This window comes from Haliaeetus albicilla, chromosome 26 (assembly GCF_947461875.1).
Source record: "Haliaeetus albicilla chromosome 26, bHalAlb1.1, whole genome shotgun sequence".
Taxonomy (NCBI): Eukaryota; Metazoa; Chordata; class Aves; order Accipitriformes; family Accipitridae; genus Haliaeetus; species Haliaeetus albicilla.
The window spans coordinates 17994826-18010042 of NC_091508.1; the positions used below are offsets into that span (position 1 = coordinate 17994826).

At 46.4% G+C, this 15217-nt stretch overlaps 1 protein-coding gene across 1 annotated transcript in view; it reads left to right on the forward strand.

The window, feature by feature from the left end:
• CFAP77 (cilia and flagella associated protein 77) overlaps positions 1-15217 on the forward strand; it is a 61893-nt gene that overhangs the window by 40472 nt on the left and 6204 nt on the right. Inside the window, exons 4-5 of the mRNA XM_069770786.1 lie at positions 9846-9948; positions 11557-11652. Coding sequence (XP_069626887.1) covers positions 9846-9948; positions 11557-11652 — 199 coding nt within the window. The remainder of the gene's footprint in view (positions 1-9845; positions 9949-11556; positions 11653-15217) is intronic.

The window sequence follows — 15217 nt, forward strand, 5'->3', positions numbered from 1 at the left end:
GAGTCATAAAAAGGACATTTTTCATCTCTCCTTTTTCCTGCTCTCGCTCCCTTCTCTCTCTCAGTATCAGACAGAGATTTATTCCTTCCCTGATGCCTGTGGCATTCGGAGCTGGGAGGGGTCAGGGGAGGCACTGATGGGACGATAATAGATAATACAGTGGTTCCCCAGGGTCTTGTCCAGCTCCGTAGCCGATCCATCAGCAGGCAGCACTCGTGCCAAGGTCAGCGGTAACGAGGATGTGGTAGGGTCCCAGACTCCCCCATGGGGCATCCTCCAGTCAGGCTCCCCCAATTCATGCTCCGGCTTCTGATCTCTAGAAGAGCTGCCTTGTGCAAGCCACAATTTGCAAGAGAGCATGTGTCCACCGAGCACAGGTACTGGGGTAACGACCACGTTACCGTGCATGCAAGCTCAGCTTCACCTGTCCCAGTCCTCATCCCCACCACAAACAGGTCTACAGGTTTTCTTTCAAGGAAAATGCCCATCATTGGCAATACCTCTCCTCCAGAAGCTAAAACCATCCCCCATCCATGGGCTTTGTGCATGACACATTACATAGCTGTAAGATGTGTGTGGATTAGGGTTGCTGTCCTCCTGGACCCAAGTCCTTTCATTTAAAATAACCCCACAACACAGTGCTACTAGCAGGTGTATTCAACCCCCATAGTCTTTGTGTAATGACCTTGTTTTACAAGAGGGAGGATGCAGGGCACTGAGTGGGAGGTGTTTTGATGGTACTGGAGATCTAAAGAAACAGAGGTTCTGCAAAGACCTCCAGGATCTTCACTGGTGTCAATACAGCTTGTTATTCAAGGTGCATTTGGAAGCCCCAGTAGAAGTCCAGACCCACATTTATCCTCCAAACCACCTTTTCTGATTGAAGTTCACAGTGCACTGAAATTAGCAGTCATTAAATGCTCATTTTTGGAACTAGAAGCAAGCACAAAGATATGGATGCTGTCTACAGCTATATTTTAGATTATATTGATTTGCACAAGGTCACACAAGGAGTTTGAAGCCAAAACACACCAGCACACAGTTGGTACTCCAAGCACAAGTTTTCTCCCCAGGAGCTAGCAGTGTAGAGTGCATCCTCAGCACGAACACACTGTCCAGCATTTCCAGGGCCGCTTTTAGAGAAAAGCTTTCATTTGCCTCTTAGTGCAAGTTTCCTAATTCTGCATACTATGTCCCAGAACATATTCCTGGACACAAGGACTGCACAGACGTGCCATTCTCTGCCATTCTACACCTGTACCTCCTTCAAACCTTGCATGGCCATAACCCTGCCTCCGACATGCTGCCATCCACTTGGCAGTTGGCCTGTAGGTTGGGCTGACCTTGGGTGTGCTGGCAGGATTTCCCTGGCACTCTGTCATCCCCATGTCTCCTGCCGGGTCCCCCCCTACCGTTTGCCTTCGCTTCAACCGTCCCTTTCCTGAATTTTACATCCCATTTTCCTTCTAACTTCATCTCCTCCTACCATTCCACCTCCCATTCTCTAAAACTGGTCTTAATCCTTTGGCAGCTGCTTTCACCGTGTTCCTGCAGCAAACTCACCTCTCTAAAGCATTTGGTCACTGTAATCTCTCTTCTTCGTATTGTTACAACTGGCCAAGGACATCGGCTATCCAGTACCTCGTCTTTCTTTGTATCATTTGCAATTGTTCTAACACTGTTGACAATTGTCTCACTGGCTTTTAGCAGCTCAGCTGTTACCTTGGCTATCCCTGCAGCTTCCTGGCTTAACCAACTGCTCTGTCCTTATCTTTTGCCTTCCCCGAGAAGGAAGGCTTCAGTGCTCGTGCTTCTGCTTTGCAAGTGGCCTTTCCACCCAAAGTGTCCATGATGTTTGCACGCAGCCAGAACAAAGTTTAGAAAGCTGCCCAAAAGGTGCTGAGATATTTCCAGCATCTCTTTGGCACACAAAGTGCACTTTGAGACACTTAAGGAACATTTCAGGTCATTAATATATGGCCCTGGCGGGGGGGGGAGGGGGGAAGCTAGTCTAGCTATAGACCAGCTGCAAAGTTATGTCAAAGAAACAGAAGAGCAGAGGGTGTTCCTGGAAAGAATTCACCAGGAAAAGCTAGATGGGCAAGAAAGACGAATATTACAGCAAGCCCACATCAGATTCACAGTCACTGGAAGCCAGACAAAAAGAGAGTGTAAAGCCACAAGAGTCCAAAACATTGGGGCAAACAGAAGTTTTAGAAAAAAAAAATCCAAGCACTGACAAAACAAATTGTAAAAATGTAACATAGTGACTGGAATCACTGTCAGGCTGAAGGCACCAGAAAAATGCAACCAAGTTAAAAAGTATAGGACTCCCATCAATTCAGATAATTGCATATCCTATCCGGTTCCACAGTGAAAGGCACTTTGTGTCTCTGCCACCATTCTCACATTGCCAAGATAAGAATTTCTATTTCTATTTCAAGGATAATTTTCTTCTACTGGAGGCGTTCCAGGCTGGGTATATGCTCGCATCGCTGTGTGTATGTTAGTTATCGCAGAGCTCCCAGCTGCATCTGCCTGGATCATGCTGCCTTGCGCCTGGGTGGCTGCAGCATCTGGTTGGGCAGAAAGACCTGTTACCCCCCTTCAAAAAAAAAAAAAAAATCCTGAGTGCACCGTGAAGATACTGGTTCTCCTTCAGTGTAGTCATTTACTGCAGTTGTAACAGTTTCTGACTACTTCAGACTCCCAGCTTAAGAGAAAACAAACAGCAAAAGTCATGGTTTGGCATAAGGTTCAGGTCCTGCACATCAGCCACAGAGCTGGGAAAAAAAAAGATCTAAAGAACAGAGATTTACAGCCCTTATTACCAATTGCATTACACTGAAGAGGAAAGTAATTTACTCTCTCACACAGATTGGCTGTTGTCCATGGGTTTATCTCCATTGATTACCACTGGCTGAAAAAATTCTTCCAAAACTTTTACCATCTAAAACTACTACTTGCCACAAGTGGCCTTTTTCCCTTGCAAACTTCTGCTTTTGCAGTCTGTGCAATGAAAACCTGGGTCAGGGGGAAATAATCACAGAATCCTTTTTGTGAAAGCAGAGCTTTTCAGCCCTCATTGACATATTTTCCTTTCAAACGAAGTAATGTTCCCACCCAGCCAGAGAGATTCAAGCATGGGATGGAGGTCAAGGGGAAGACCTTGCTCTTTGATTTGTTTTGCTCAGCGTTGTGGGGTTTTTCTCTCGTTTTTTTATTCATCGGGATGTTTTGCATTTGTTGATGACTGCAGACTGAGCGCTGTTCACTCTCAGCCATGGATTGAGACCTCCAGGCAGAATAGCTCTGTCCCGTAACCACATCCCACCTGAGTTTCTCAGAGGGTAACAGCAAATTTCCAGTCAGTAGACAAATGTGTTGAAGGCAAATCTAGATAATCTTCAATTAAGTTAGCCAAAGGGTATCTCCAACCCAAAAATCAATGCTAATGCACAAATTTCAGCTTGTGAAGCCAGTTATTTAATGGGTAAGAGCTGGCTTGGTACTTCACTGCAAGACACATGTTTCCATGTGTGCATTTAGGACCGTTACAAGTATACGCCTCACTCTTGGCCTGGGAGGGAATAGTAAAGCAAATTGGTGCTCTTGTAACCATGTGTACTCCTAAGTACAGCTATGAGCATCTGATAAATCTTTTAAAGTGCATGTTTACAATGGATTTTATTCTTTTTACTGTTCTATACATACGAGCCCTCTGAGCAAAATAACAGATCCTCTGACACTTAGAAGAAGCCACTACCTCATTGGCTGCCCACAGTGAAATAATTTATATTTTTATTTCCTCATCCAAATTACAAGGATTGTAAAGAAGCTTCAGCAATTCAGAGTAATCAGTGCTTTGACGGCACAGATCCTGCAGCTGCCGCGTGGGTGGAAGACCCACTATTTCAACTGAGAGTTTTGCCAGCCCAAAGACTGCAAAAAAAAATTGGTCCCTGAGTGTTTTCTACCAATTTTTCTCTTGTTATTTTCTTCAGTGGTTAATGGAAAGTGAGGACAAGTGGAGATCATTTAAAAATGATCTTTCAGGCCTCTCCATGGGTTTATTGCCAGGACCTATTTAGAGGACCATAAAGCTGTAAGGGGCCTATAACTTTACTGTATAGTCCACAAGCTGCTTAGGAAAATGAAAAGCCTTTACATTCACACCCTGCTTGTTTTGCCATCTCTCCCTCTCCTTACAAACACACCCACACGCGTGTGTGCAGGGACTGCGGGAGCCGCTAATTCAATTCACTCTTGTGAAAGCGTTAACAAATTGTAAGTGACCTTTTATACAAATTTCAAAGTCAAGAATTCACCACTAACTGCACATCCCTCTTCTGCCATTCACTGTTATGCAAAACCCACAAACAATTAAAAGAAATAACGAAGAGCCCAGCGGCCCTCTTTCCTAATTAGCTGCAGGAGGCAATGCTTGGGAGTGTGGCTAAGTGCTTCAATTACCTCGGCCCTCCTCGCTGCCCTTGTTAGAAGAGACAGGTCCACCAGCCAAAGGGGAACAATTAAGGCAAGGCAGAGCCAGGCAGTTTGCAGGGGGATGCCGGGGCTGTGCCGGCTCTCGCACAAGGGCCAGAGCTGTAATCATACCCCAGATTCCTGCTGGGCTACACAGAGACAAATTAATGGTAGATAGATTGCTAGCTCCAGCCCATCAGTAACGAGAGAGGAAGGGAGACAATATAGCAGTACAAGGGAACTGTAATCAGAGTTTTCCTGTGCTATCAGCCCCCTTTCAGGGCAGAGGGACCTGAGCATTAATGCCTTACTGCTGCCTGCATTGGCAGGACCCCAAGGCCCCAAGCAGAATCACAGACCGCAGCTTGTGCTTTATTTGCTGAAGATAATCTGTGCTAGCTGCATCGAGGAGCCCCATGCTCCAGAGATGCTAGAGACCAAACCGGTTCCCAATAAGGAATCAACCTGAGCTGGTGGGAGCTGGTTCAGCTGACCCAGCCACAAGCCAGGGGAAGATCTCTATATGGACACTACTACCACCGGACAAATCCTTCCCATCATGAAGTACATGAGAAAGGAATACAAAGGTGGTACACCCTGCAGCTGTCTCCCCTGTGAACTGAAGACTCCAAAGAGAGATCCTGGCTGTGCAGCAAAAGCACATCACCCTAGACAAAAAGACACCAGCAAAGACTAAAGCCCTCTGAAACCTCATTAACCTTTCAAGAAAGGGTTAAAATGTCAGGATAGGCAGTGGTGTTGCAACACAGTTTTGACATCACAACTGTAAAAAAAAAAAAATCAATTATATGATTTATCTGTTGCATGAGCACCCACGCAGGGCCAGATCCTGCTGCCACTAAGCTGCTGTTGAAATTAGAGCAGTGTTTTCGGCGCAGCCCAAACATCTGCGCGGCCACCAGGGAGTCGATGCCTGTGCAAGTGTCCTATGCTCCCTCGCTCCACTCCCTGGCGGATCCCATCCTGACCAGCAGTGGGAAGAGTGCTGCAGGAGCTGTCTGCACTCGCTGGAGAGCTACCCGGAAAATCCACGGGCTGAAGTTTGCGCTAAAATATTTACAAGCCCCTGTGCTTTTGAATTATACAAGAAAGAGGCAATCACAAGTCAGTTTTTACCCTTTTACAGCACAACTTAGCAATCAAATTGATTGCACCTTTTAAGCTAGTATGAACCCCCTTCCTGAGCAAAACCGTTTGTATCCACTTTTGCCAAGTACTTTTTTTTCAGTTGATATACAAACCTTTGAAAAACAAGTTTGAGGCGAGACTGACAACCTTGAAACCTCAAGAGCAGCATGGCATTGATGGGTGCCGCTCCCTGAGCTGAGTATTATAGATAGATTTTAATTTCATTTTAACAAAATAGCTGTCTCCAGTGGAAGAAGCATCAAGAGCTAAATGAGGACCCGTCTTGAGCTGAATCACGTTGAACAGACCTCGGCACTGTCATTGATTTTCTGGGAAGAAAAAAACTGCCTCTGGCTACTAAACCAAATTAGTAGTCACTGATGACCAATTATTTTGCCCCACTGTGAACGGAGAGGCGTACTAAAATTCCAGTTTGTCAGACCCAAGGCTCCCTTCTCAAACACCTTTCAACAAGCGTGTACCAAAAGTCCCTCAGATGGTTCTGACGCCTTCCTGTTTTCGGCAACTTCTCCTCCAAAGTTTTAATGAGCTGCTGCTCTGAGGATGGCCTGCCAGAAAGGGAACCCTTCCCAGCTCGGTGGAGCACTATTTGGCATGGCACAAATCACAGCTGTCAGAATTTATACACACATACACAAAAAAGTGTCAGCCTAATGTTTGCAAATTATAATTACCATTTCTCTTGCATGTCCCTGGTGCCTTCATTTTAGATAAATCCCAGCTCTGAGGTATCAGCTGCAAAGCACCGGAGGCTCATATCGAGTAGAATAGATTTAACTAGTTTGTAGCTCATTTAAGGCCTACACTGTTTTATTTTAATATTGTTAATACTTTATTATACTTTTTAACATTGTTTTCACAGTAAAATAGCCTATTAGGAGGCTGCAGCTTCTTTTCCAGGAGATTTCTGGCAGACTAGCATACCACATTGTATAACCGAGTTAGAAGGCACTTGTCATTTCAGTTGAAAATAGGTCTGTACCCTGACTCTTGAAAGTAAATTAGAGAGAGAGTCTATTAAAGAGACAGGAACTGTTTCAGGGATAATAGTTTTGAAAATGTGCACAGATAAATTTTAAAATATTTAGGAAATGTCAACATTAGAAGTGGCTCCAACTATTTGACTATAAAAGGAAGCAGCTGATTATTTTTTTCCACAATTATAAATAATTTGTTACATCCTATCAGAACTTCTTTCCTTTTCCTTTCTGTGGCAGGGTGCTTGTGCCAAAACAAGGAGATCTGAGTTACTCAGAACGAGGTGGATTTTAATCTGCAATAAGCGTTTTCAGCGGATGTTTCCCCCACTCTCCCCACAGCATCTGCAGATGATAACAGCAAAGTCCTCCCAGTTCAGAGGAGTAACATCTGGGCAGGGTGACAAAAGGGAACAGAACACACAAGCCGTTCATTCCTGTCCTTAAGTAACACCAAGGTGAGAAGACTTTTCCCAAAGGCCAGCTGCAAATGAGAAATACTGTCACGCTGCCAAGCAGCACCAATATTGGGGCCAAAATTCCCCGTCCACTCCAACAAGATCAGCGTTTGACCTACAAAGAAAAAGCTGCCTCACCGAAATTTCTCCGGTAACCTTAGTCAAAGAAGCGTGTTACCTGATACCCCCTGCTTTTCCCACTTTCTCAGTATTTCTTTCAAAGGAGGCAGGAAAACCAGACGAAGCCTCACGTCCTACAGCCCCACCAGACCTTATGTGTATAACTAAGCACATGAGTCATTCCTACCGATTTCAAAGAGGCAGTTCATGCGTGTATCATTCCAGGCATGATTCTATACTTTGCTGGATCAGGACTTAAATGCGATTAATCACACGGCAGGGAAGGATCTCTGAAGAGCATCAACCCAAATGTGTCCTTTCAAGCATTTACTTACAAGCCAGCTGTGGACTAATCAGTCACCAACTGGCTGGTCCACTGGAGATGGTAAAAGTCACCTCCATAGAGATGTGAAAACACATTCAACTACCACAGAAAAATCAATAATCAAACACTACAGACAAAGGCTCAAGGTTTTCTTGCATCCCTCCTGCTATTCCTGCACACCAGGAAAGCTCCTGCCTTGGAGAGCAAAGGGACAGGCCAAGGAAACAAGCCCACGTGCAAGGCTCACCATGTGCTTGTGCCAGAAATACCAAAATTTACACCACGCAATGAGACTGGAGACCCACTCGGACAATAAGACACTTGGCCACAGGTTTGCCACATCTTTTATCCTTTGTAAAGATTTTGCTCAGCTCTGATCAGTATGAAATAGCAAACTGGAAGGGAAGGAGGGGAGAGAAGGGGGGACAACAAAGGGTAAACGTTGGTGTCACCTTTGGCACTGGGTGTCTCCAGATAACGGTCTGGAGCAGCACAGCTGATTGGTAAGCAAAGCCTTGAAAAGCCCTGCAGCATGTGATCTATGAAACAGAAGGTCTGCAGAAGGATGTCTCCTCTGATATGAATGCCCCCTTGGGATGTATATTGCTGGATTGCACATCTAGTATCATTAGAAAACACGGCCATAGATTAGGCTGTTTTGAAGCATGTGGCGTGCAATAATTAAGTAATAAAAGTCACCACAGGGGTGAAGGAACAAGAAACAGAAGAGTTACTATTTGCATACACACTGCCGGCGCTCTCTGTGATCGTCAAAGATTCTCCAGACTGCTAAAAGCTGGCTGCTACCGATTTTGGACCCACTCCTGCCAAAAGCCATGAAGCACCAGCTCGCTCTGTGGCACACGGGCGCTCTCTGCAGAAAACAACCTTCTGGTGGAATTGGTGGCCCAGAAGCAGCCCAGCAGTTAGCCCAAATCCCCAGTGCCCCGCAGTTGGTCCAGACAGGCAGGGAAAGCACTGCCTTTCTGTTCTGGGAACTACAGCTGAAGGCACTGTGGGCTACAGGTGGGAGCAGAGCTGGAAGTGATGGCTCCACAGTCATTGATTGCAGCTAAGATGGGAAAAGTCCCTCCCCAGCAAGGCGTGCAAGGACAAGGACCAATAAAACTTCAGATCAAGGTCCTCCATCACCTTCAAGTGTTTGCTTCTGGGGGGAAAAGAACAGCAGCAGGACCACAGCAATAAGTGATATGCTGTCCTCAAGGCAAGAACCCTGCTGCTGCCACTGCCAGTTCTGCCTCCCATGGTGGCTGATGAAGTTAAAGTATCCGCACCTGCAAGGAGCAAGACTCAACAATTTCAGGCTGTAGCTCTGCCACAACTTGGTCAGGTTAATGCCAGCTCAGAGCAGCTGAACAGGACGCTGGCCAACAAGCAACTGCCTTTTTTTTTTTTTTTTTACTATTTTTCTAGAACCATGGTCATCTGCAGCTCCCCTCTGCTGCTGTCTCCTCCTGGCCAGGATGCTCCCTGGTACCCTGTTTCAAGGGGCAAATACATCTGGTTTGTACAGCTGAGGCACTAGACCGGGGCTCAGCATTTGAGCTCCCCTTTCTGCTGCAGACACCTGACCATCTGCACCGAGTCCACTTTTATCCCTATTCAGATTGCTTAGGGCAGCACTTATTCCTCTCACCCAACATATCATTGCATCTATTTGTGGCTTTTTGGTATACCACAGTAGTGCTATTTTAATAGCAAAAGCAGTGTTATTTTAGCAAAACACACTTTGCACCCAGTGGTTCTTCCCAGCTGCCATGGCTGTGTCAGTCTGGAGGGGACCCAGCCAGAGCTGCTCCTCTGAGCTCCAGGGTGGCAATGCAAAAGCCCAGCTCTCTGCTTCTGGACATTGCCGCATTCAGTGCTTCCATTATTCACCATTGGATACCAGTTGGGAAATGCTCTCCTGGAGCCATAGCAGGGCCCAAGGTTGAGCCACAGTCTTTGGTGCTCCGTGGTCCTTCCAGCACACCTGGGCTTGAACAGAGGTAGTGATACAGGCCTTATAAAAAAAGGTTGTGCAAAGATGGAACTTGTGCCCATCCTGGAGAATGCCCTAGCGCAGTCCTACTACGGGTTATCACAAGTGTGTGCAGGCTGTGGGGTATTAACTGCAAATGAATGTGGGTTGGAGTCTTTCTTGAGGAAGAGAAAGCCTTTCCCAGTGTGAGGGTTTATTCATGTTCTCACTAGTCACACTTTCCAGGAGCAGAGGTATGAATCAGTATGGGGAAGTAAAGAGAGGTATTACCCTGGAAATTATATTGTTGTCTTTTCAATGTTTTCCAGGCCTTGCACTCCCCTTTTTGACCTCCTCCAACACAAATATAAGGAGCTGTGGATGGAGCAGCAGAGAGCCCTGACAGCAGCCCAGCGAGTGGAGAAGAAAAAGGTGATAATACTCCAGCAGCGCTTTCCCTTGCTGTGCGCAGCACTGCTACCAGGCGTAACCCCCCACTGTCCTACCCCATGATGAATGGACTCCTCCCAGCCATGGGGAGGGCTCTCAGCTGGGAAAACACCCTCCCTGACTACTAGAAGGCTGGTGAAGCCTAACAAAGACAAGTTGCTTCCCAGTCAAGATGGGCCTGGCTTCAGCCAGAACGTGTCCTGTGGGGTGATGCCATAGGAGTGAACACCAGATACGCAAATCACAATGTGTGTGCATGAAAGTGCTCTAGAGACAAAAGGTAAGGTGGGTTTTTTTGAAGTATTTTTGTACCTGAAGATATAGGCAGGAGCTGAACAATCTCTCCAAGGCAGTGGTGCTTTGGGCAAGGCCTTTCAAAGGCTTAGACACCTGTCCTGCAGAGACACCTTTCTAGCTATCATCAAGCATCTGTCTGCATCAATATGCCTCTAGTCACAGGTTGCCCAGCTAAACTCCTGGTATCAATTAAAATGGAGGCTCTGGTTCTTTTTGCGTCACCACAAATAGCAAAATGCCCTGCTGTAACAAAGAATTAAGTTTCAAAATATCTTTGGTATTTATGTCATCCTCATGCCGGGACCCCTGCAGACTGTCCTTTGGACAGCATCAGCTCTGCTCAGGTTACCTGTGACAGCGGGCAAAACAATGGAATGGCCAACAAATGTTCAAAGGACCAGCACCAGCCCTGAGCCTGGCATGGTGGTGTTGATGCCAGCAGCCACAGCAGTTGTTAGAGTGCAACGCTGTGCTGTTAAACACACCAATATTGTAATAACATTTAAAAGCAGCCAATGACTGTTTTATTAGTTAATGGCTCAAAGAAGAGTCGAGCTAATATGGTAATGACCAATTTCAATGGGCTTACTGCCATCACAAACTATGCTTTATAGTTGAAGTGCAAGAATACAGTGTTCTTAATTAGCAGCTACTTTATGAATACACAAGCCTAGGATGTTGGCAAGTGCATCCCTACCTTATCTATTAATGACTGATGTTTTTAATCACTAAGTTCCCTTCATCAAGTTCCCAAAGCCTGCAGCCACCAATGACTGAGTTAAGCAACACAAACCTACATCCTAGACCACAGAGCAGACAGATTCCCCAGGGTTTCACACAGTGGCCAAAACATTCACCAGGTACCTGCACTGGCTTGTGCTGGGACTGCCAAGCACTGCAAACTGCAATTAATCAGGAGAGCAACACACACACCGGACAGCCGGGAAACCCCACCATGGTGGGGCTGGTGGAAGTGACTTTCCCAGCTAGTGATGAGCCATTGCTCTAGCTCAGAGCACAGGGCTTTCTGCAGGCAGGGGTCATCTCACTGGGATGCTGTATAAAGGAGACACTCAGAGCTGGCAGCTACTCAAGTCTTTCTCATCAGTATGTTTTAGATACCAGTATTAGCTGCATGGACATGAAAAACTACCCAGATCAGGCTTTTGTGATCATCAGTCCAAAGTGACTTTTAGTCTTGTTCATCCCAGTGTCATTACGTTGCATGACACCAGCTGGATGTATATAGCTGTGCAGCCGTTTCAGCCCATTCTTGTTTGCCTTTGGTTACAGAAAGACAAAGTGCGTGAAACTCGCACCACATTGCTGCGAAAACACCCACTACCTGCAAAGGAAGAGTCCTTCTGGCACCTGCCCCACTTGGAGAAGGTATGGAGCACTTGATTGAACTCAGGGACACCTTCTAACCTTGCTCACATGCCCTGGTAACACCCTTAGCACACAATGAAGGTAGACACAAGGCTCTTACCTCAGAGCTCCCCAAGACCCAGACCCTAAAACGGTCCTGCACTGAATGTGTTCAAACATCAGCCCTTTTGGACTTCAGGGTGGGATATTTTTTGCGGCCATAAGCCCTGGAAGAGACACAGCAGTTGCCCAGTTAAAGGCCTAATGACTTATTTTCTAACTTGTGTGCGCTTTCATGAGCTTCGTGAGATTAGAAGCATCTTTTTATATCTCCCTGTTAGTACTGGGGTGGCCTTTGCTCTCTGCTGGTTTTCCTGCAACTACCCTACACAAGCAGGACAATCAGACCTGCATTTTGGTAGCCTGCCATTTAATCGGCTCTCACCATAACTAATTCAAACGACGTCAGATGTTTCAAGAAGCATTTTCACCCTAAGTGTTAGAGCTTTCTAGAAAGCCTGCACTCTTGGCACCTCTCTAAACTTCCTGATTGACAATATTCACCCTGAGACTGAACAAAGGGTCTAGCCGGGTTACAGATATGCGTGACACTTCCTTTAATTGATCCAAATAAGAGCCAAGGTGAAGATTTCTTGTTCTAGCAATGGAATCTAAACATCTCCCTGAATCCATCTGCGCATCCTACTGTGCTCTGGGGTACTTGTTTGAATTCCGTTAGCTTTGTTTGTGGTGTAAATTACAGGGAAACTTCAAGTGAAGAGCTAGGGGGCATTTTAGGAAGGAAGGGAAAAGAGCTGGGCAAGCAGAATGGAAAGGAGACACCAGAAAGTCTGAAAGCACTGAAACCCTGCAGGGAGTTTATATGGCCAAAATCATATCTGGCATTGATAGATACCACTGCAAAGAGCCTCTCAGCCCTCCGCCCCAGCCCTTGTTCTGATGGGGTTATTTTTTTTGCCATGCTGTTGATTTTTAACTGCAGTTTAAACCTACGAAGAAGCCTTGTGACTTCCTGAAGCTAATTTACTTGTACAAGTTGGAGAGTTTCGACCAAGAAACGTGTTTTGCACCACCTTGATGTATTCCTCTTACGTCCTGTCTAAGACTGTCCGATTAGCATATGTCAGTAATCATTTATCCCCGCTGCCTGTCAGCACAGAGCTGCTGCTGCGGCTAGTGTCAGGGAAAGAACATGACCGATCGCTGTTAAACAGATTGTGTAAGTCACACGAGATGCTGGGGCAAGCCTCCTCTTTAGAGCTCCTCTCACCCCAGACCTTTCCATCACTATTCATTTTTCAGCCTGTGTTTTTCTTCATGCTTTCCCTTTTGTTTCATCCATGACTGTGGTTGGGTTCCTCCCCTAGCCACAGCTCTCAAACCTCTGAGTCTTTTCTTCTTCTCTCTGCCTTTCTCCTTCCTCTTCTCTTCCCTTCCTTCCCAGGAGCAGCATCCAGGGGAGGAGGGACAGCTCATTTTGCACAGCCTCTGCAGATTGTCTGTACGCCTCCTTTCTCATTACATTAACCTGGAAGGTTTGCCTTTCCCCAGCTGCAGATCATGCACAGCCCATGTTAGAACTCGGATCAGGAAATTCATTGCTCAGTTGAGTTTCAGTGCATGGTTTCCTCCATGGAAAAATAAGTTCTCTTGAACATCCATAAACACCCAGTGAAAAGCAGCAACAACCCAGAGAAAGCTGACGGTTCCCAAAGACCCTTGGTAGCCTCCAAACTGTGCTTTAACTGTCTCTGTAAAGTTGGGTTCTACATAGGTGATGGTGGAATGGTCTTGAAAGACCAACTGGCCTAACGCTTCAACCAAACCCAGGGACTCCAGGAGACACCCTATCAATCCCTCCTTTACAAGGGTGACAACAGAGACCAGTGCTCCAAAGAGGTGAGGGAGCTTGTTCTTGCAGGGTTTCTGTCCTCCTGAAACCTTTCTCAGGCTCATCCATGGTGGTGGATAACTACTTTATGGCTTCTTTAAGACTCAGTGGCCTGAGCAGGCCAGCTGTTGGCACTGACCACTGTAGACAGTTTACTAAAACACTGTCTTTAATCCATATAAAGCTCCCATCCTACTGCGCAAAAGCAGTATGAAAAGCAACCACAAAAATATCACTTTACAGAAAACTTATTAGCAGACTCCCATCTGCATATTATTTCCTACCAGCCTTCAGTGACATTGTTCCGCTCTGGCCATTACAGAGGATGCTCATGACCTGGGAACAATTTCAAACTCTGGGCAAGAACATTCAGAGACTCTGTTGCCCTGACCGCAGCCCCACTTTGGACTATTTCTCCATGTGACCTGAGGCTGGTGCAAGGTGCAGGGGTGTGACATGTCCTCAGGCCACTCATCCTTCTTGTCACTCAGTCACCCCCTGTCATCTGGCATGATGCCTTTCAGTCTGGCCTGCTCTGGTGGGGGAGCAATGCAGAGCACCCAGCTACTGAGATGGTTGTAAATCAAAGCAGGGGGCAGCAGGAAGATGACATTTTGTTCCTTTAGACCCATAAAAATCAACAAGGAGGACTTTTCTATTCCCATCCTGACCCCTTACAGAGAACTGCAGGAACTGAGCACGGATGTAACTACTGGCCCTTAAACTGGACTTTCCATTCAGTCCCTGCAAGACTATCTCCTGGCACCACGCTAGAGCTTGCAGAGGAAGAAAAGAAAACAAAGGAGCTTTGCCCTCCCCACTAATTGCTTCTGCTTGCTTCCTGCATTGCCAGGGCTGCATGACATTACATAGTCATTCAGTCAGTAAAGTGTAGACAAATTGACTATATTTTCATTTGGATTTAGGTTTCAGCCCCACTGCTTTAGAATAATGGCCCACGCTATTAAGCTAACTGGGTGATTTACAGGCTCTCCCATACCGGGTGATCGCTCCTGCTCTGCGTCTCGCTCTGGAGGACCGACCTGGCGTGTGGTCTCCTGGGCCCTCCAGCTCGCTAAGACAAACAGGTCACAGGGAGCCAGTCATGTCCTGATGGGCAGTTCATTAAGGAAAGTTGCTGAATTGTAGGGTTTTCATTTGTTTTGTGTTGTTTTGGTTTTTTACAAAACCAAACAGAAGTTAACTCCTTACTCACCTCAGCAAGATGCTTCTACTGCCCTCCTCTTCCTCAGTCATGCCCCAAGGCAAATGGCCTCTGCCTTGCTCTGCTTGCAGTGACATGATTCCTGGGCTCAGGTTTTGCCAACACAGCTGGGACTGTGCACCAAGACTTCATTTATTTGTAGATGTGGGACTACATTCCCTGAGGACTGTACCTCAAGCACCTAGCATGGACATAAATAAATATTCCTGTCCCCCATGTTCATGGGGTGCATCCTGTCCCTGTGGCACTCATCACTAGCATCATCCTGGCCCAGGCAGAATGGCATCCCTGGTGTCAACCAAACTCTGGAAAGGATGTTGCTGCCACAATATTGCATCCCCACAGCCTTGCCTGTGCCAGGGTGAGGCTCCAGCTACCTCCATTTGAATATTTGGCAGTCACAATCCAAACCAGTAAGTCAATGCTGGCTACTCCGCAATAGATTTCCA